Source organism: Cyprinodon tularosa, unplaced genomic scaffold (genome assembly GCF_016077235.1).
Source record: "Cyprinodon tularosa strain WSP-4 unplaced genomic scaffold, ASM1607723v1 ctg877, whole genome shotgun sequence".
Classification (NCBI taxonomy): Eukaryota; Metazoa; Chordata; class Actinopteri; order Cyprinodontiformes; family Cyprinodontidae; genus Cyprinodon; species Cyprinodon tularosa.
This window is the reverse complement of record NW_024039648.1, coordinates 211,031-233,766: the sequence shown is the minus strand read 5'-3', so window position 1 is coordinate 233,766 and position 22,736 is coordinate 211,031. Positions and strand designations below refer to the sequence as shown.

General features: G+C 38.1%; 1 protein-coding gene across 1 annotated transcript in view; it reads right to left on the bottom strand.

The window, feature by feature from the left end:
- Positions 1–22,736, bottom strand: part of ascc3 (activating signal cointegrator 1 complex subunit 3) — a 238,607-nt gene that overhangs the window by 54,160 nt on the left and 161,711 nt on the right. The window contains exons 15-18 of the mRNA XM_038273563.1: positions 10,199–10,390; positions 9,835–10,059; positions 631–750; positions 82–246 (exon numbers count right to left, since the gene is read on the bottom strand). Coding sequence (XP_038129491.1) covers positions 82–246; positions 631–750; positions 9,835–10,059; positions 10,199–10,390 — 702 coding nt within the window. The remainder of the gene's footprint in view (positions 1–81; positions 247–630; positions 751–9,834; positions 10,060–10,198; positions 10,391–22,736) is intronic.

Below are 22,736 nucleotides of genomic sequence, written 5' to 3'. Positions count from 1 at the left end.
AGTTAGAAGAACCAGTAAAAAACAAACACCTCTGAGACTCCAGCCTGGTGCATAAGGACTTCCTCTATCTAATACATCTACCTCTATGGTGTTGTATCTGATGTAGAAGTGGCTGGCGGTCCTGCCCAGGTCCGTGGAGGCGAAGTAGCCGGTGCGCTCCTCAAAGCGGATCATCCTGGCCTTGTCCAGCTTCCGGCCGCACTCCACCACCAGCTCCTTCCTGTAGAGCTCCAGAGCCGGATCCATCTGAGGAGAAACCAAGGAATCAACACAACATCCACCAACATTCAGCCAAGGCTTCGCTTTCCTGTTTAATTCTTCCTCATCTTCATCAGCTGTTAGCAGCCAGAATCAAACTTTACCTTCATCTTCATCAGCTGTTAGCAGCCAGAATCAAACTTTACCTTCATCTTCATCAGCTGTAAGCAACCAGAATCAAACTTTACCTTCATCTGCATCAGCTGTTAGCAGCCAGAATCAAAAGCATCCCTGAATCAGCAGGTAGTTCTACCATCTGACATAAAACTGAGTTTTTCTCCTGCAGCTCGCCTCTTTTTCTGTGCATTAAGGCCAGCTAGAATCTAGGAGGACCTCTTCCATGATCTCAGAGAAAGTGGAGGCTCCGCCCACCTGGAAGGCTTTGTGGTTGATGCCGTAGGCCAGAGGGTTGGCCCTCATCCGGACGTACAGGTAGGTGTAGCTGAGCCACCTCACAGCCTCCTCCACATTGGTCACCGTCCCCAGGGAAACCTGCAGCACAGAGGAAATGATCAGTGGTCTCTGCTGCCATCTCCTGGATTCTTCATGAAACTGCAGCTCCAAATATTTCCATCCATTTAGCTCAAGCTAACCCAAACTGTTTAACAAACAGTTAATTTCTCATTAGTTTTTACATTTCTGGAGGGTTTTTTTTTTCAGAAATGAGTGAAAAACACACAAGGAGATAACAAACTGTTAATTTTTGATAGAAAATGTTTTCTACCATAGGAAATGTTTTATTTTCAATGGTGGCAATATGTTCAGCAGATGAAAAGAGAGGGTTTCTCTGACTACTGAGGCAGTGATGTGATAAAGCTTCTAGTTAGAGTGGCTCAGGTTATCCTGATCTATCTCTATAGTTCTGCTGCTATAGGCTTAGACTGCTGGAGGACATAGGGACCCCTTTTTCATCATTCTGCTTCATTCTATCTCTATTCTCCCACTATGCAGAATCTATTAGTTCAATCTCTAACGTTCTGCTCTCTGCTTTTTCTCATAGCAGCTTCATCTGGTATGTTCCTGTTTGGCTGTGAATTTAATTCCACTTAATTTCTAATGACCCGCGGAAACCCTGAAATAAACTGAATTGAACTGATTGGTCAGTCTGCTCATCAGACCTTCAGCCATGCAGAGTTTGGTCTGATTTATCAGAGAGGTGGAAATAAACCTGCTATCTGAATATGGAGCACTGGTCGGTTTTAATGTGGTGCACTTTAAAGGCTCCTCATGCAGCTGAACTAATAACGCGTTTATCTTCTCTGAGTTTAGTTTGATGACTGATTGATGGATCAGTCCGTTTAAAGGATCCAGTTAATTTTAAAACAGAGAACAGCAGAACTCTGACATCAGGACATCCTTCCAGCTCCTGAAGCTGTGGATGAGCTTCCTGCTGTCAAACTGGTCCTCAGCTTAAAGCCGAGTTGATCAGGATTGTCCTGAAGTTGATTGATTGCCTCTGTGCTTCAGTTATCCTGATGGAGAACCTCAGCATGTCCAGGTATGAACTGGTTAAGCCGCTGGTCCTGAACGATGAGCCGTCTGCGACGGATCAGAACCATCATTATGGACGGGAAATGGGCCGATCCAGTTCTACCCTCAGGCAGGTCACACTGCCGCTGCTCTAGAGTCCCAGAGGGCCGAACGCCGCTGCCCCTCCGTCCCTTTTAATGCTTCGGGTGAGGAAGGAGCCGTAAGAGGCAGCAGGTCCAGATGGCATCCGTTCCAGGCTCCTGAGGTTCTGATTGGACCACCAGTATAATGGGCTGGTAGCCACTCATCATGCTGAGCATTAAATCATCTATTCCACCTCATGGAGGCGCTGCAGGCCCACTGAGAAGGAACGCATTCACAACCAGCTTCTCCATTTAAAGGGTGAAATGTGAGCTTTTATTGTGAAGGACTGTGACTTCCTTTACCAACGGAACGAGTTCATTTATAGGTTTTATTATTTTCATCTGTTAGAAATTAACTTGGAGCTCATTCTTTTTAATTATGAACAGGGACACAATTACCTACGGATTGTTAGCTAACTAACAAGCCAACTAGCTAACCAGCTAGTTAGCTAGATTACTAAATCTTTTATTGCTACATTTTTACATTTTCCTGGAAACTGGTTCTTTGAATGTTATTGTTTTAAATATTACAGTAAAGGTGTTCTATGCTATTCTATTCTATTCTGTTTTATGGTATTCTATTCTCTTCTGTTCTGTTTTATGGTATTCTATTCTGTTCTGTTTTATGGTATTCTATTCTGTTCTGTTCTGTTTTATGGTATTCTATTCTATTCTGTTTTATGGTATTCTATTCTCTTCTGTTCTGTTTTATGGTATTCTATTCTATTCTGTTTTATGGTATTCTATTCTATTCTGTTTTATGGTATTCTATTCTCTTCTGTTCTGTTTTATGGTATTCTATTCTATTCTGTTCTGTTTTATGCTATTCTATTCTCTTCTGTTCTGTTTTATGGTATTCTATTCTGTTCTGTTTTATGGTATTCTATTCTCTTCTGTTCTGTTTTATGGTATTCTATTCTGTTCTGTTTTATGGTATTCTATTCTCTTCTGTTCTGTTTTATGGTATTCTATTCTCTTCTGTTCTGTTTTATGGTATTCTATTCTGTTCTGTTCTGTTTTATGGTATTCTATTCTATTCTGTTTTATGGTATTCTATTCTCTTCTGTTCTGTTTTATGGTATTCTATTCTATTCTGTTTTATGGTATTCTATTCTATTCTGTTTTATGGTATTCTATTCTCTTCTGTTCTGTTTTATGGTATTCTATTCTGTTCTGTTTTATGGTATTCTATTCTCTTCTGTTCTGTTTTATGGTATTCTATTCTGTTCTGTTTTATGGTATTCTATTCTCTTCTGTTCTGTTTTATGGTATTCTCTTCTGTTCTGTTTTATGGTATTCTATTCTATTCTGTTTTATGGTATTCTATTCTATTCTGTTTTATGGTATTCTATTCTCTTCTGTTCTGTTTTATGGTATTCTATTCTGTTCTGTTTTATGGTATTCTATTCTCTTCTGTTCTGTTTTATGGTATTCTATTCTGTTCTGTTTTATGCTATTCTATTATATTCTGTTTTATGGTATTCTATTCTCTTCTGTTCTGTTTTATGGTATTCTATTCTCTTCTGTTCTGTTTTATGGTATTCTATTCTGTTCTGTTTTATGCTATTCTATTCTCTTCTGTTCTGTTTTATGGTATTCTATTCTGTTCTGTTTTATGGTATTCTATTCTCTTCTGTTCTGTTTTATGGTATTCTATTCTGTTCTGTTTTATGGTATTCTATTCTCTTCTGTTCTGTTTTATGGTATTCTATTCTCTTCTGTTCTGTTTTATGGTATTCTATTCTCTTCTGTTCTGTTTTATGGTATTCTATTCTCTTCTGTTCTGTTTTATGGTATTTTATTCTATTCTTTTCTGTTTTATGGTATTCTATTCTCTTCTGTTCTGTTTTATGGTATTCTATTCTATTCTATTCTGTTTTATGGTATTTTATTCTATTCTTTTCTGTTTTATGGTATTCTATTCTCTTCTGTTCTGTTTTATGGTATTCTATTCTCTTCTGTTCTGTTTTATGGTATTTTATTCTATTCTTTTCTGTTTTATGGTATTCTATTCTCTTCTATTCTGTTTTATGGTATTCTATTCTCTTCTGTTCTGTTTTATGGTATTCTATTCTGTTTTATGGTATTCTATTCTGTTCTGTTTTATGGTATTCTATTCTATTCTCTTCTGTTTTATGGTATTCTATTCTCTTCTGTTCTGTTTTATGGTATTCTATTCTGTTTTATGGTATTCTATTCTGTTCTGTTTTATGGTATTCTATTCTATTCTCTTCTGTTTTATGGTATTCTATTCTGTTCTGTTTTATGGTATTCTATTCTCTTCTGTTCTGTTTTATGGTATTTTATTCTATTCTTTTCTGTTTTATGGTATTCTATTCTCTTCTGTTCTGTTTTATGGTATTCTATTCTGTTTTATGGTATTCTATTCTGTTCTGTTTTATGGTATTCTATTCTATTCTCTTCTGTTTTATGGTATTCTATTCTATTCTGTTTTATGGTATTCTATTCTCTTCTGTTCTGTTTTATGGTATTTTATTCTATTCTTTTCTGTTTTATGGTATTCTATTCTCTTCTGTTCTGTTTTATGGTATTCTATTCTGTTTTATGGTATTCTATTCTGTTCTGTTTTATGGTATTCTATTCTATTCTCTTCTGTTTTATGGTATTCTATTCTCTTCTGTTCTGTTTTATGGTATTCTATTCTGTTTTATGGTATTCTATTCTGTTCTGTTTTATGGTATTCTATTCTATTCTCTTCTGTTTTATGGTATTCTATTCTCTTCTGTTCTGTTTTATGGTATTCTATTCTGTTCTGTTTTATGCTATTCTATTCTCTTCTGTTCTGTTTTATGGTATTCTATTCTGTTCTGTTTTATGCTATTCTATTCTCTTCTGTTCTGTTTTATGGTATTCTATTCTCTTCTGTTCTGTTTTATGGTATTCTATTCTGTTCTGTTTTATGGTATTCTATTCTCTTCTGTTCTGTTTTATGGTATTCTATTCTGTTCTGTTTTATGGTATTCTATTCTCTTCTGTTCTGTTTTATGGTATTCTATTCTCTTCTGTTCTGTTTTATGGTATTCTATTCTCTTCTGTTCTGTTTTATGGTATTCTATTCTCTTCTGTTCTGTTTTATGGTATTTTATTCTATTCTTTTCTGTTTTATGGTATTCTATTCTCTTCTGTTCTGTTTTATGGTATTCTATTCTATTCTATTCTGTTTTATGGTATTTTATTCTATTCTTTTCTGTTTTATGGTATTCTATTCTCTTCTGTTCTGTTTTATGGTATTCTATTCTATTCTATTCTGTTTTATGGTATTCTATTCTCTTCTGTTCTGTTTTATGGTATTCTATTCTCTTCTGTTCTGTTTTATGGTATTTTATTCTATTCTTTTCTGTTTTATGGTATTCTATTCTCTTCTATTCTGTTTTATGGTATTCTATTCTCTTCTGTTCTGTTTTATGGTATTCTATTCTGTTTTATGGTATTCTATTCTGTTCTGTTTTATGGTATTCTATTCTATTCTCTTCTGTTTTATGGTATTCTATTCTCTTCTGTTCTGTTTTATGGTATTCTATTCTGTTTTATGGTATTCTATTCTGTTCTGTTTTATGGTATTCTATTCTATTCTCTTCTGTTTTATGGTATTCTATTCTGTTCTGTTTTATGGTATTCTATTCTCTTCTGTTCTGTTTTATGGTATTTTATTCTATTCTTTTCTGTTTTATGGTATTCTATTCTCTTCTGTTCTGTTTTATGGTATTCTATTCTGTTTTATGGTATTCTATTCTGTTCTGTTTTATGGTATTCTATTCTATTCTCTTCTGTTTTATGGTATTCTATTCTATTCTGTTTTATGGTATTCTATTCTCTTCTGTTCTGTTTTATGGTATTTTATTCTATTCTTTTCTGTTTTATGGTATTCTATTCTCTTCTATTCTGTTTTATGGTATTCTATTCTCTTCTGTTCTGTTTTATGGTATTTTATTCTATTCTTTTCTGTTTTATGGTATTCTATTCTCTTCTGTTCTGTTTTATGGTATTCTATTCTATTCTCTTCTGTTTTATGGTATTCTATTCTATTCTGTTTTATGGTATTCTATTCTATTCTCTTCTGTTTTATGGTATTCTATTCTATTCTGTTTTATGGTATTCTATTCTCTTCTGTTCTGTTTTATGGTATTTTATTCTATTCTTTTCTGTTTTATGGTATTCTATTCTCTTCTATTCTGTTTTATGGTATTCTATTCTCTTCTGTTCTGTTTTATGGTATTCTATTCTGTTTTATGGTATTCTATTCTGTTCTGTTTTATGGTATTCTATTCTATTCTCTTCTGTTTTATGGTATTCTATTCTCTTCTGTTCTGTTTTATGGTATTCTATTCTGTTTTATGGTATTCTATTCTGTTCTGTTTTATGGTATTCTATTCTATTCTCTTCTGTTTTATGGTATTCTATTCTGTTCTGTTTTATGGTATTCTATTCTGTTCTGTTTTATGGTATTCTATTCTCTTCTATTCTGTTTTATGGTATTCTATTATCTTCTGTTCTGTTTTATGGTATTCTATTCTGTTTTATGGTATTCTATTCTGTTCTGTTTTATGGTATTCTATTCTATTCTCTTCTGTTTTATGGTATTCTATTCTGTTCTGTTTTATGGTATTCTATTCTCTTCTGTTTTATGGTATTCTATTCTGTTCTGTTTTATGGTATTCTATTCTGTTCTGTTTTATGGTATTCTATTCTATTCTCTTCTGTTTTATGGTATTCTATTCTGTTCTGTTCTGTTTTATGGTATTCTATTCTGTTTTATGGTATTCTATTCTGTTCTGTTTTATGGTATTCTTTTCTATTCTCTTCTGTTTTATGGTATTCTATTCTATTCTGTTTTATGGTATTCTATTCTCTTCTGTTCTGTTTTATGGTATTTTATTCTATTCTTTTCTGTTTTATGGTATTCTATTCTCTTCTGTTCTGTTTTATGGTATTCTATTCTGTTTTATGGTATTCTATTCTGTTCTGTTTTATGGTATTCTATTCTATTCTCTTCTGTTTTATGGTATTCTATTCTCTTCTGTTCTGTTTTATGGTATTCTATTCTGTTTTATGGTATTCTATTCTGTTCTGTTTTATGGTATTCTATTCTATTCTCTTCTGTTTTATGGTATTCTATTCTCTTCTGTTCTGTTTTATGGTATTCTATTCTGTTCTGTTTTATGCTATTCTATTCTCTTCTGTTCTGTTTTATGGTATTCTATTCTGTTCTGTTTTATGCTATTCTATTCTCTTCTGTTCTGTTTTATGGTATTCTATTCTCTTCTGTTCTGTTTTATGGTATTCTATTCTGTTCTGTTTTATGGTATTCTATTCTCTTCTGTTCTGTTTTATGGTATTCTATTCTGTTCTGTTTTATGGTATTCTATTCTCTTCTGTTCTGTTTTATGGTATTCTATTCTCTTCTGTTCTGTTTTATGGTATTCTATTCTCTTCTGTTCTGTTTTATGGTATTCTATTCTCTTCTGTTCTGTTTTATGGTATTTTATTCTATTCTTTTCTGTTTTATGGTATTCTATTCTCTTCTGTTCTGTTTTATGGTATTCTATTCTATTCTATTCTGTTTTATGGTATTTTATTCTATTCTTTTCTGTTTTATGGTATTCTATTCTCTTCTGTTCTGTTTTATGGTATTCTATTCTATTCTATTCTGTTTTATGGTATTCTATTCTCTTCTGTTCTGTTTTATGGTATTCTATTCTCTTCTGTTCTGTTTTATGGTATTTTATTCTATTCTTTTCTGTTTTATGGTATTCTATTCTCTTCTATTCTGTTTTATGGTATTCTATTCTCTTCTGTTCTGTTTTATGGTATTCTATTCTGTTTTATGGTATTCTATTCTGTTCTGTTTTATGGTATTCTATTCTATTCTCTTCTGTTTTATGGTATTCTATTCTCTTCTGTTCTGTTTTATGGTATTCTATTCTGTTTTATGGTATTCTATTCTGTTCTGTTTTATGGTATTCTATTCTATTCTCTTCTGTTTTATGGTATTCTATTCTGTTCTGTTTTATGGTATTCTATTCTCTTCTGTTCTGTTTTATGGTATTTTATTCTATTCTTTTCTGTTTTATGGTATTCTATTCTCTTCTGTTCTGTTTTATGGTATTCTATTCTGTTTTATGGTATTCTATTCTGTTCTGTTTTATGGTATTCTATTCTATTCTCTTCTGTTTTATGGTATTCTATTCTATTCTGTTTTATGGTATTCTATTCTCTTCTGTTCTGTTTTATGGTATTTTATTCTATTCTTTTCTGTTTTATGGTATTCTATTCTCTTCTATTCTGTTTTATGGTATTCTATTCTCTTCTGTTCTGTTTTATGGTATTTTATTCTATTCTTTTCTGTTTTATGGTATTCTATTCTCTTCTGTTCTGTTTTATGGTATTCTATTCTATTCTCTTCTGTTTTATGGTATTCTATTCTATTCTGTTTTATGGTATTCTATTCTATTCTCTTCTGTTTTATGGTATTCTATTCTATTCTGTTTTATGGTATTCTATTCTCTTCTGTTCTGTTTTATGGTATTTTATTCTATTCTTTTCTGTTTTATGGTATTCTATTCTCTTCTATTCTGTTTTATGGTATTCTATTCTCTTCTGTTCTGTTTTATGGTATTCTATTCTGTTTTATGGTATTCTATTCTGTTCTGTTTTATGGTATTCTATTCTATTCTCTTCTGTTTTATGGTATTCTATTCTCTTCTGTTCTGTTTTATGGTATTCTATTCTGTTTTATGGTATTCTATTCTGTTCTGTTTTATGGTATTCTATTCTATTCTCTTCTGTTTTATGGTATTCTATTCTGTTCTGTTTTATGGTATTCTATTCTGTTCTGTTTTATGGTATTCTATTCTCTTCTATTCTGTTTTATGGTATTCTATTATCTTCTGTTCTGTTTTATGGTATTCTATTCTGTTTTATGGTATTCTATTCTGTTCTGTTTTATGGTATTCTATTCTATTCTCTTCTGTTTTATGGTATTCTATTCTGTTCTGTTTTATGGTATTCTATTCTCTTCTGTTTTATGGTATTCTATTCTGTTCTGTTTTATGGTATTCTATTCTGTTCTGTTTTATGGTATTCTATTCTATTCTCTTCTGTTTTATGGTATTCTATTCTGTTCTGTTCTGTTTTATGGTATTCTATTCTGTTTTATGGTATTCTATTCTGTTCTGTTTTATGGTATTCTTTTCTCTTCTGTTCTGTTTTATGGTATTCTATTCTGTTTTATGGTATTCTATTCTGTTTTATGGTATTCTATTCTGTTCTGTTTTATGGTATTCTATTCTATTCTATTCTGTTTTATGGTATTCTATTCTATTCTATTCTGTTTTATGGTATTCTATTCTGTTCTGTTTTATGGTATTCTATTCTATTCTATTCTGTTTTATGGTATTCTATTCTATTCTGTTCTGTTTTATGGTATTCTATTCTGTTTTATGGTATTCTATTCTGTTCTGTTTTATGGTATTCTTTTCTCTTCTGTTCTGTTTTATGGTATTCTATTCTGTTTTATGGTATTCTATTCTGTTTTATGGTATTCTATTCTGTTTTATGGTATTCTATTCTGTTTTATGGTATTCTATTCTGTTCTGTTTTATGGTATTCTATTCTATTCTATTCTGTTTTATGGTATTCTATTCTATTCTGTTCTGTTTTATGGTATTCTATTCTCTTCGGTTCTGTTTGATGTTGGGCATCATTCCTTAAAGCAGCGTTCAGGTGAAGCTGATCTGTGTGCTGAATCTGTTATCCTGAGTGTGATCTGTCTGCTGAACAGAAGCTGGACATTCTGACGCCCAGAACTTCACCCTGATCTCTTTCATCTTCAGGTTCCCTCCAGCGTTTTAGAAGATGATGAAACTGAGGCGCCTCGTTAAAACTTAGCTGGAAGCAGCAAAGGAAGCCCCCCCATTGCAGCACAGCTGGTCTGCAGACTGACCTCAGCGTTCAGGTTGTCGGCCAGGCTGCCCAGGAACTGACTCTCGATGGGGTTCTGCTGGGTGAGCAGGGTCAGGTAGTGGCTCAGCTTGTCGTGGGTGGTGATGATGGTTCCCTCGCCGTATTTGTCGAACTGAGGTCGACCCGCTCGGCCAAAGATCTGCATGACGTCCAGGATTCCCAGATCCACGAAAGTGCCACGCTTTGCATCATAGATCTGAGTTCCCTGTTGGACGCAGCAGAGGAGCAGAGGTGAATCCAGCCGCAGTTTAGACTAATCATTATTTCACCGCCGGCTCGGCTCACAGGTGGGAGGCAGGAAATGAGCAAACATGCTAAAGTCTAGGATCAATTGAAATGAGGACCTTGATGATGACGGCGTGGGCCGGCAGGTTGACCCCCCAGGCCAGGGTGGCGGTGCAGACCAGCACCTTCAGGTGGCCTTTGGAGAAGCTGCTCTCCATCAGGCTGCGGTCGGAGCGTAGCATGCCGGCGTGGTGGATCCCAAAGCCTTCTGGGAACATTTCCCTCATCTGCTTGTTTCTGGAGCGTTGGATCTGAAACACATGGAGAGAGAAAACCGCGTCAGAACAAAAACGGAAGGAAAGAAACGACACCGGAAAAAAAAATGTTGTGTTATAATAAGTTGACTGCTTCCTCATCCTGGGGGTCGGTCAGATCTGAGGGAGCAGTTCAGATGTTAGGATGCCTCATTGTTTTAACATCCTCTTATCCAGCCCCCCCAGAATGAAAAGGTCCAACTACCTCCTCAGCTGAAGTTCTCCTCTTAGGTCCAGGATGATCGGACCTCCAGGGCTGGGCCGCCTGATCCACTGGCTTTATCTCTACTGACACTTTTTACCTCATTTGTTGTGACTGTCACTATGTGTAAAGCTGCTGCTACACTGTGATTCCCCAGCTTTGGATAAATAAAGTATATCTATCTATCTATGAATCAGATGCAGTGAAACTGAGGTGAAATTCACTCAATATAAACCATCCAGTGGCAGATTAACGTTGCTCCTCTGCTGCCTGGTTTATATCACTGAATCCTGTCTAACCTCCATCATCCAACAGATGGCAGCAGACGTCCACTACAGAGACTCCACTCATCCCTCCTATGGTTGATGCAGTGATGATTGTCTTTGGCAACAATGAGGCAGTTTCCAATGTCAGATCTCAGTAACCCATCCATGTGTTAGCGCTCTGTTTTTTCACTACATCTCTCACTTCCAACCACATCAAATATTGTGGTGTGGCAACTCAGAGGACCACAGGAGAGGATGGCAAAGACAACAAGCTACCTTTCCTGGAGAGAGATTTCTCAACATTGAAGTGTATTGGAAATCCACGTGCACTGACCAAAATCTTCTCTCTGACTTACACCACCCACTGGAACACTAACTCTCAGTAATCAGAACGTTCCAACACCAGGCCGAGTACGTCCCTACTAAAACAGAAGAACAGAAACACATCAAAGATGGTCTCCAAACCTTTGTTTACCCAAACTGGGTGTTTGCTAAATCAGGAAGGTAATCCAAAAGATACGCAGCAGAACATAACAGTGAGAAGAATAAAAAAACATCTCAATCCTATATGTTGCTGGAGTCTCTGAAAAACTCAAGAGGATTTTCTCCCAACAGAAAATCCCAGAACATTTCAAACCAAACAGACCCTTAAACAGAAACTAGTGCATCCTAAATGTGAGCGGAGTGGTGTTTGCAGTTCAATGCAGTGAGGAATGCTCTGATCTTTATATAGGAGAAACCAAACAACCTCTACACAGACGCATGGCCCAACACAGAAGAGCCGCTATCAGTGCAGCCCCAACCCCTTTACAGGAGAGCAGAAGATCTCCCCTATTCAGCCAGGCCAACCATTCCCTCTAACAACTCCACTTTCAGAGACATAGACAGGTATGGGGCATTGCAGGCTAACAAAGAAGCCAAACGACCCCCATTCCAAAGGGGGGGACCCGTTCATCCGTTTCTATTTGCATGTTTTCTAAACTAAAACCAGGCTTTGTTGGGCTGCTGGATAAAACCTGGAACTAAACGCTATTTCTGACATTTTGGATTGAAAAATCTTCCTGGATGGAAGAGAAAAATCTTCAAACTTGGAAACAAAGTCCAGTGGATTGTTGTTAACTTTTTTCCTGGTCATTACGTTTCCTGGCTGTTACTGAGGATTATTAGAATGCATCTCTGATTCATAATTTGGATGTTAGATCCAGTTCCAACCAGGTTATTTAAGGAGGTATTCCCTTTGATCTCCTCCTCCATTTTAGATGTGATTAATCTATCTCTGTTACAGGGATATGTACCTAAAGCTTTTAAGGTTGCTGTAATTAAACCTCTGCTTAAGAAACCGTCTCTTGACCCAGATGACTTGGTCAATTATAGACCTATATCCAATCTTCCTTTCTTATCTAAAATTCTTGAGAAAGTAGTTGCCAAACAAGTTTGCGATCACTTCCACCATAATGAACTTTTTGAAGAGTTTCAGTCTGGCTTTAGAGCTCATCATAGCACTGAAACAGCTCTGGTGAAAGTCACTAATGATATTCTCATGGCCTCAGATAATGGACTTGTATCTGTGCTCGTCCTGTTGGATCTTAGTGCTGCATTTGATCCAGTTGATCATAATATTCTTTTAGAAAGACTTGAATATTTAGTTGGAATTAAAGGAACAGCACTAGACTGGTTTAAATCTGATCTATCTGATCGAATTCAGTTTGTTCATGTTAATGATAGATCTTCAACACGCTCAAAGGTTACCTGTGGAGTACCACAGGGATCAGTGCTAGGACCAATTCTCTTTACTTTATACATGCTCCCAATCGGTAGAGTTATTAGTCAGCATGGGATTAATTTCCACTGTTATGCTGATGATACCCAGCTATATCTGTCTATAAATCCAGATGAAGCTAACCCATTACATAGATTACAGGCATGTCTTGAAGACATAAAAACCTGGATGACTCTTAACTTTCTGCTTCTGAATGCAGACAAAACAGAAGTTATAGTATTTGGACCAGAGTCTCTGAAAAAGAAACTGATTAGTCAGTCACTTCATTTGGATGGGATTAAACTGATTTCAGATAATAAAGTAAAAAATCTTGGTGTTGTTTTTGATCAGGACCTGTCATTTAAATCCCATATCAAAGAGGTTTCTAGAATTTCCTTCTTTCATCTGAGGAATATTGCAAAAATTAGAAATCTCCTGTCCAGGGGTGATGCTGAGAAACTAGTCCATGCATTTGTTACTTCAAGGCTGGACTATTGTAATTCTTTACTATCAGGAAGTCCACAAACTGTAGTTAAAAGCCTTCAGCTGATCCAAAATGCTGCAGCCAGAGTTCTGATGAAAATGAAAAAGAGAGATCATATCTCTCCTATCCTGGCTTCTCTTCATTGGCTTCCTGTTAAATCCAGAATAGAATTTAAAATCCTCCTTCTCACATATAAAGCCTTAAATGGCCAAGCTCCATCTGATATCAGAGATCTGATTGTTCCTTATGTTCCTAACAGAGCACTTCGCTCTCAATCTGCAGGTTTACTAGTGGTTCCTAGAATTTCTAAAAGTAGAATGGGAGGCAGATCTTTTAGTTCTCAGGCTCCTCTCCTGTGGAACCAACTACCAGTTTTAGTCCGTGAGGCAGACACCCTGTCTACTTTAAGGCTAGGCTTAAAACTTTCCTTTTTGATAAAGCTTCTAGTTAGAGAGGCTCAGGTTCCTGTTGGTGTCTCTACCTTCCTCCACCTCCTCTGCTCACCTGTTCGTTCCTAATCTCTCAGTTTATTGGTTTGTGTCAAACATAACTCCACTCACGGACATCTGCTAGATTTTAATCTCATGGTCACTCATAGAAACACCTTTAATCGGGAAGCTTCAATGCAAAATGTTACATATAAGCCGGTTATTTGCTCATAAAGCAGCTATTTGAAGACTTTTTACTCGTGTTTTCATTCCCGCTGTGTTCTCCAGCTAAAGTTCAAATTAAAGCAATGGAGGCAAAGAAGGAAAACAATAAGAAGTTAAAGATTTTCTGCCAGTTAGTGTTAATACCGGATGGAGCGCGGCGGCGTTTACTGGATGTTTGTGCTTCAGGCGGCGGCCCTCGGCTTTAAATGTTTCCCATTCATTAATCGCAGTTAACTTTGGTGGCAGATGATGGAGATGCTTCCTCATTCAGGATGGAGGAAGCAGCAAGTCAACAACGCACTGCTGACAATAACATGGATGCTTCATGATGTGAGATCAAACAGTCGCGAACGACAAAGAAGAAGAAATGAAACATGGAGGAAAGCAAAGCATTACAGGCAAAGTTATTCTCTTTAACATGTTTCCTGGTACAGCCGTCTTATACAGTCTCCATCATACGGCAAAACAACTGAACCAGCTGATATATATTAGAATGCTAATGATGATAATGAAGCAGAATGACTTCCTTACATTTAACACTAGAACTCACAAGACCGTCATTTTGACGGTTCTGAGATATTAAAGGTAAAGAACTTTATTGACATTAAAGTCGTAGGGAAGTCATATTCAAATTTCAAATCATTCTGGCTTAAACATGTATATAAATGTACTCTTTATCATATTGTCCCAAAATTTAGACCATTTCTATTTTTAAAAGATATCCTGGCTTAAAATCAGTTTTTCTTCTGCAGGCCAGTTAGTTCTACGTCAGCCTGAACACCTAAATTCGGCCAATCATATCAACAGTCGTCTGTCTATCAAATTTTTTCGGCCATAGCATCTTGATTCCTATGTCGCAAATTACTTTCCTTTCCCATTGAGTTGCGTCCCAGTGTTCACGGGGATGGACGTCTGTGTCTTCGGCAGGCGTAGAGCTAACAGAACTGGCAGCGTTGCGAGGCAAGGGCTCAAACATGTACGGCTGGAAGCCTTCTACACCAAACCAAGCTTCTGCCGCCCTGGCGTCCTCTTCCACAACATCTTCGTCCCCGCTTTCCTCCGCTAAATAAAAAATGGATGACGGAGGAGACTCATCCACGACCTCCGACACTAAACTCTCCTCCTCTTGCATGTTTCCTCTGTCCATAGCGTTCCTTGACAGCGTCGTTTCTAAGCCACCAATTTAGTGCTACTTGGTCCCAATGGAATTTCCCATTGGGAACCTGCTAGCACTAAGTTGCTAACTGGTTAGCAACATGCTTCAGACAAACCGGCCGCAACCAAACTTGCTTGCAAACCTTCCGCCACAACAATCCCGCCCTCTCGATAATCGACCAATCACATTCACTTTATTCACTGGTGTAAAGTCGGGCACCACTCGGGAGAATTCGGAAGTGCAACGATTGGAACAGCCGCTTCCCTACGACTTTAATCTTATGTTGCTCATGTTAACTGACTTTTCCTGTTTCTATGTTTCCTTCATTTTCACATTTTTTTTTTTTTTAATAAACTAAAACCTTAAAAAAAAAAATCAGCCGGTCCAAATTTAGACCACAAATAATATTAGCAAACAATAAAGCCTTTAAATATATATATATATATTAGTCCTGTTTTAAGTTCTACATCCACAATGGGTTCCTATCGCACACTAGAACCATCTCAGTCGATGACATCATTACTACTCATGCTGATACTGACGGCCAGTGGGAGTCCTAGTGTTAATGAAACGGAGAGAAGCATGAAGAATATAAGAACAGAGGAATCTTCAAGAAATTTGAAGCAAATCAACAATAACTAGATTTACAATGCAAAAAATGTAAATCTATACAAGTCATTTTTTCTTAAAATAAGTAAATTTTGTCTTGAATGGAGGAAACAAGACAATTTACATTTAAAATAAAAAAAAGCAACTGCATCGTCTTATTACAAGCACATATTATCTAATTACTTTAAGAGTAGAAATATTCCATTGACAAATCATCTTATTTACCGATTGAAACTAAGATTTAAGAAATGTTTACTTATTTCTAGATGGTTTTTCCAGTGTATCTAATCCGTTTGAGCTCAGAGGGAAGGCAGAGGGATTTAAAGGGACATGCAGTCTGAACAAAGAAGGCCACGTCCTCAGGAAACAGAAAAAAAAACAACAAAAAGTTAAAAAAGCCTTAATGAAATGAAAGTCCATGGCGGTGTGAGGGACGGAGACGCTGGCTCTGACTGACAGAAGGCCTCTGACCTCCCATGGCTGAAGGTGAGTCCTCATCACAGAGCTTTATCTCTCCCTCTCTGGGCATCTAAATGGAGGTCAGGAACCAGCCGCCCTCTGCACCACAAACAGACAGCCCATTATTGTCAGCAGCTGTCTGCCTCACACCCACTGAGCCGCTGGATGTCTGCATTGGTATGCAAACTAGGGCTGCAGCAGGAGAACCGGCGTGCAGCTGGACTGCCGCTGTAGCCCACAGAGGACCGATCCGTTTGCTGGGTCTGGAAATGAAATTAGGATGAAATCTGCTGAAGAGAGCATAGCTAATGCTGATTCTCCAGATAATGTTAAACGTTTCACTGAAACTGATGTTCATTCGTCACCAGATTTCATTCTCTAACAGCGTTTGAAAGAAGGAGCCGTTAAAGCTTCTGGTTTCGAAAAAGCTGTCGACTGTTTCTGGTAAAACTAAATGAAGGTGGAAATGTTTATGGAGCTTAACAAGCAGTCAGCATACAACCAAAGTCACATCAAAATAATAATGCAGCTTTTAGTTAGAGCAGAGTCATCAGAGCAGGATAACATCCAATGTTCACCATGAGTGTTTCACCTGCCTGAGTATAACAGCGCCCCCTGTTGACCCTTTACTATACACAACCAGAGCGTTTTGGAATTTGCCTTTAAATTAATCAACGTCTCTATAAACTGAGTCGTGGTTCCTGTTTCCCTGGGGAACTATTATGATGTGACACACAGCCATCTCTCTCTCTGAACCGATAGAAACTATAAAGAAAACATTTCTTTCAGATGAAGGGGGAGTTTAATGCTCATTATTTTAAGTAAATGTCCTGTACTTATATAGCGCCTTTTTTTTCAAGTCAGGAGACTTGACCAAAGCGCTTTACACTACATTCATTCACCCATTCACTCACACACTGATGGTGGCAAGCTACATTGTAGCCACAGCTGCCCGGGGGCACACTGACAGAAGCGGGGCTGCCGTACACTGGCGCCACCCTCTGACCACCAGAAGTAGACAATGCAGGTGAAGGGTCTTGCCCAAGGACACAACGACACTGAAAGTCGGAGTCTTCCCTCAGGAGGTGTTCCAGGCATGTCGCATTGGGAGGAGACCTGGTGGAAGGCCCAGGACATGCTGGAGGGACGATGTCTCTGAGCTGGACTGATGATGCCTCTGGGAGCAGCTGGAGGAGGTGGGTGTGTTTGGATGGATGGATGGATGGATGGATGGATGGATGGATGGATGGATGGATGGATGGATGGATGGATGGATGGATGGATGGAGGGATGATGGATGGATGGATGGATGGATGGATGGATGATGGATGGATGGATGGATGGAGGGATGATGGATGGATGGATGGATGGATGGATGGATGGAGGGATGATGGATGGATGGATGGATGGATGGATGGAGGGATGATGGATGGATGGATGGATGGATGGATGGATGATGGATGGATGGAGGGATGATGGATGGATGGATGGAGGGATGATGGATGGATGGATGGATGGATGGATGGATGGATGGATGGATGGATGGAGGGATGATGGATGGATGGATGGATGGATGGATGGATGGATGGATGGATGGAGGGATGATGGATGGATGGATGGATGGATGGATGGAGGGATGATGGATGGATGGATGGATGGATGGATGATGGATGGATGGATGGATGGAGGGATGATGGATGGATGGATGGATGGATGGATGGAGGGATGATGGATGGATGGATGGATGGAGGGATGATGGATGGATGGATGGATGGATGGATGGATGGAGGGATGATGGATGGATGGATGGATGGATGGAGGGATGATGGATGGATGGATGGATGGATGGAGGGATGATGGATGGATGGATGGATGGATGGATGATTTCAATCCCAACTTAAATTTCAGGATTAAGAAAAAAACAAACATCAACTAGTCAAACACGAACATTTCAGTAACACTGAATTCCTGTTTGTCACTGAATTATAAACATGTTTAACTTCCCAGCAAGGAACTTTATAAAGGCTAAAATACATCAGATGAAGTTTTTTTGTCTCCATCTTCTTTGAATTCCGCTGTTCTGAGCAAAGCGTCAAAAACCATTTTGACAATAAAGATTTTTAAGCAGCTTTTAATCCTTCCTCCTGTTCACTGTGCAGTAAAACCAAAACATGAGCGAGTGATGCAGGAAGAAATATCCCCCCAGCATCCTGATAACAATCCTCTGCTTTAAAACTGATCCGAGGCTGTGAGGCGGGTTTGCAGGTGGAACTAGCTGATCATTTTGCTGCTGTGATCCCAGAACAATGAAGCTGGTTAACATGTTTGCGTGAATCCGGCGCCATGGCAGGAACCTGAGGCTGAATGGAGGTCAGCATCACGCTAAAACAGCCACGCTGATGTGGTTGGCGTGTTCCCATTAGGGGGAGGCCGAGCAGGTGCATGTCTGATGGAAGCAGGGTAATAAGTGGCTGAAGCAGTGAAGCATGGGGAACCACGGAGCACGCTAAAAGCACATTGGCTTCATCATTAATGACTCCACTCTGAATGCAGAAAAGGCTTTGATTAGGCGGCGCTCAGACCAGATCCAGGGTTCCTCTCGTTCTGCAGCTCAGAGTCATTTCTCTCTCCGTCCAGTTCCAGCCTCACAGCAGAAGCTCTGCTGGATAAAAGCTGCTGCTCACACAGAAAACCCAGAGAAATGATGTAACAGAACAAAAAACGTTCCTGTCATGCCGTCAGAAGGCATATGTCTGAAAAAAAGCAGGGCAGACCCTGGCCTGGCGGGGCCCCTGAGGGCCTGGGGGCACGCCGGAGCACAGCTACTCCTGGGCTGATTGAAATGCTGCGGCTGAGGTTCTGCTCTGAGGTGTGGGAGTGTGTTACAGCAGCTCTAATCTGAGGTGATTTAGAGCTCAGGTCTGCAGTACCACCACTGGATCTGAGATGGCAGTGACCTAAGCTCCTGATCGGGTGGCATTAGGCGGCGCCGCCTGCAGCCTCGCAGACAGCCAGGCGCCGTCTCCACTCAGTCCATCACAGCTCCCACCTGGAGGGGACGTCATCAGACAGCCAGGCTGAAACCCCCCAGTTCTGATGCAGGATCACCCGGGTGGTACCGCCTGCCCCGACCATCAGCACCGACTGAGGAGCACCAGACGTCTCTGTCACGCTGCGGCGCAGCAAACTGCTCCCTCTGATGGGCCGAATGTTCATGGTGGCTGATGTTGGGAAGTCAGGACAGAACGGAGCCTGAGATCCACCCTCCTATTGCATGTTTGTCGTTGTTCTGCAGCTCAATCAGAGCCCTCTCTGCTAAACGCAGGAAATTATCAGGACAGCTGAAAAAAAAGGCATCATCTGTTTTTACTTTCAAATTAGAAGGTTCCTCTGAATGCAGATTTGATCGGCTTCATCTGATCTGCACCATCAGGCCTCTAATGCGCAAACGATTGTTCAACAGTCTAAATATTTCCATTAGTTTGTGAGAAGAAGCCGTCTGATTTCATAAAAACAGCCTAAAGACAGAATGAATAAGGCCTCCATAAGTCCCAGTTTAATAGGTCTGAAATGTTTCTGAATGCTTGAAAAGCAGAGAGGTATTAAACAGATAAAAACACAATGGATGGAGTAAATGAGTATTTAATTAGCTGATTCAATCATACGGCTGCAGACTGAAGCTGCTGAGGAGGAAAGTTTAAAGACAGACCAGCTGAGCTGGACAGGCTGCTGTTCTACGGGTTTCTCCTCGCTATCTGGCCACAAATGTTTCAGAGAAAAGATGTAAGCAAATAGTCGATTAAAATGTTTTCTACTGGATTAATTAAGCCCTTCAGTCTACAATGAATTTCTTTCGTCACCATTTCTCCGTGTGGAAATGTTACCACCATCCACCAGAGGGCACTGCTGCTCATTCTTAGGCAGAGCTTCACTGGTATTTACATGGGAAGAATGGATCCAGAATCCGGTCCAGATTATTTCCATTGTTCAGTGGATCCAGAATGATCTTCCTGTGGTTCTGTTAGTGAATCTAAACTCTGGATTAACTCCTTCTGTTCTCCTGAATGGGCCCACAGCACCTCTTCATTTTCTACAAGTAGAATAATTGTTTCCAATCTCTATGAAAGTCATTTTTAAAGTTTGTTCTCCTGCCCTCAGATCTTAATAAAAACAGTAAAAATCAGCTGAGACTTTTTGTGTCTCCTTGTTAAATGGCAGAGCTCAGTCTGTCTTAGAGCAGGGCTTTCCTTCAACACTGAAAATGATTGTTTTCTACTTTCTGCTACTTTAGATCGCAGATGAAATGGAAAATAATAGCAAACATGTTGAGACTCCAAAAGAGATTTGATCCTTAAGAAACAATAAAGTCTGTCCCAGTTTAGCAGAGCGTTTGGCGATGAGTTTGATCAACTAACAAAGGAAAAAACAAGTCCATCCTTAGGCCACGCCCACTTCACATTTAAAGCCTCACATGGAGTTAAAGCATCTGAGCATCTGTGGAAATATCTGCTACTGACTGGGGAAAGGAAGAAATCATTTTGATTCAGATCTTTTCAGCAGAACCTGAATGTTCCTGAATGTTCCTGAAAGTTCCTGAATGTTCCTGAAGTTCTGAGTCATTCGGCTAAATAAAGGCTTCACTGCACATCCAGTAAACCTGGACTGCATCCAGGATTTTCCATTTCTTTCTATATATTATGATCACACATTTTTTTTTTTTTTTTTCCAAAATATCTTTATTGAAATTTTAACAGTTAAGACAAACTGCTTGAACATTTAACAAAGAATGCCAGTTATAATAGTAGTTTGGTTCAAGTCACAATGAAATACACAACACAGAACAAAAACAATAACATGTCTCCCACATTCTTAGTTCCAATGTAACCCATCGCATAATCTACACCTCATCCGTATACTGAAATAATTACTTCAGCAGTGCATGTCCTCTAACAAAATTTTCTTTGGGAACCGCAGTGAGCAGAATCTTCAGTCATTTGCGCCGTCTTCCAAGAAGTTCAGATGTTGGACATACCTAATAAAGGGATTCCATATGGATTCAAACAGATTCTGTTTACCCTTTAATACATATGTAATCTTTTCCAGAGGGAGGGTAGATGCCATCTGCTGCAACCACAGTTTTATAGTCGGTCTATGGGACTTCCCCCAGAAAAGTGATATACATCTTTTTGCATTAAGCAGACCTAAGTTTATAAAAATTAATTCGTTTTTAGTGTAATTATGTTTGTCTGGGCTTAGTCCAAACACAAACAGCTTCGGATCCATAATTATTTGTTTGGAAATAATTTCCTCAATTGCATCTTTTACCTCTTTCCAAAACAATATAATATTCCTACAGTACCACACACAATGAATCCAAGTTCCTCTATCCACTGCACACTTTGGACATACATCAGGTATTTCCCCATTATATCTGTTGAGGTCCACTGGTGTTACATAAACCCGCATTAACCATTTAAACTGGATAATTTTCAGTGCCGTGTTGATAGAGCTGGTATGGGCCAATTTGCATGCTGTTTGCCACTCTTCCCCAGATAACTCTAACTGTAAATCACCCTTCCAAGCATTAAGTCTGTCATGAGATCCATCAGATGTATGCAACATTAGTGAGTGATAGAACTCTGATATAATACCTGCCTTTAAACTATCCCTTGTTAACATTTTTTCCAAAGCTGATTTGGCAGGTTTAGCCAGCACATTATTTTGACTCGTTCTTATAAAGTTTCTGAGTTGAAGGTATTTAAAGAAATGTTTCTTATCTAGATGGAATTTTTGTTGTAGATCCTGAAAACTCATTAGTATGTCTGAGTCTGATACATAAAAATCCCGAATCATCTGGAGTCCTTTGTTTTTCCATGCTTTAAAGGTTGAGTCAGCTCTACCGGGTACAAAGAATTGGTTACCCCATACTGGGCTGAACAGAGACAAGCAGTGTGGCTCATTAATTTTTTTTTTTTTACATCTCTCCATACGCTTATCATGTTTTTAAGAAATGGATTTTTAGTATGTTTCAAAAGCTTTGATACTGAATCTGAATAGAAGTATGAGGGGAGAGTCACTTTTAAATCCTGAGTCTCCATGTCAACCCAGTGCGGCGACTGATCACTGTAATAAAACATCATAGATCTCAACTGCACAGCATAGTAGTACAAGTGAAAATTTGGGCAATTCAAGCCCCCACGGTCATAAGGGAGATATAGTAAAGACAAACGGAGTCTGGATTTTCTGTTATTCCACAAAAAACCTAACATCCTCTTCTTTATTTGGGAGAAGAATTCAGGAGGAGGTGGAAGAGCAACATTCTGAAATATGTAAAGTAACTTGGGCAGTATATTCATTTTAATTGTATTTATTCTCCCAATCATAGACATTGGTAGAGACATCCATCTTTCAAATGAATTTTCTACTTCATTTAATATGAGATTGTAGTTGGTCGCAGCTACCCATTCTAAATCTGGTGAGATGTGTATCCCCAAATATTTAAATTCATTTACCATCTTAAACTGTAATACACCTATTGATGGGTTAATTTTTTCATTTGTATTTAATAAAAGAATTGAAGATTTGGTTCTGTTTATCTTGTATCCAGATATATCACTAAATGATTTAATTATTTCCAAAATAATTTGTATTGACTGATTTAATTTTGATATGAAAAGGATCACATCGTCCGCGAACAAGGAAATCCTATGTTCTGTAGGTCCGACAGTGATTCCACTAAGATGTGGGTGTGAGCG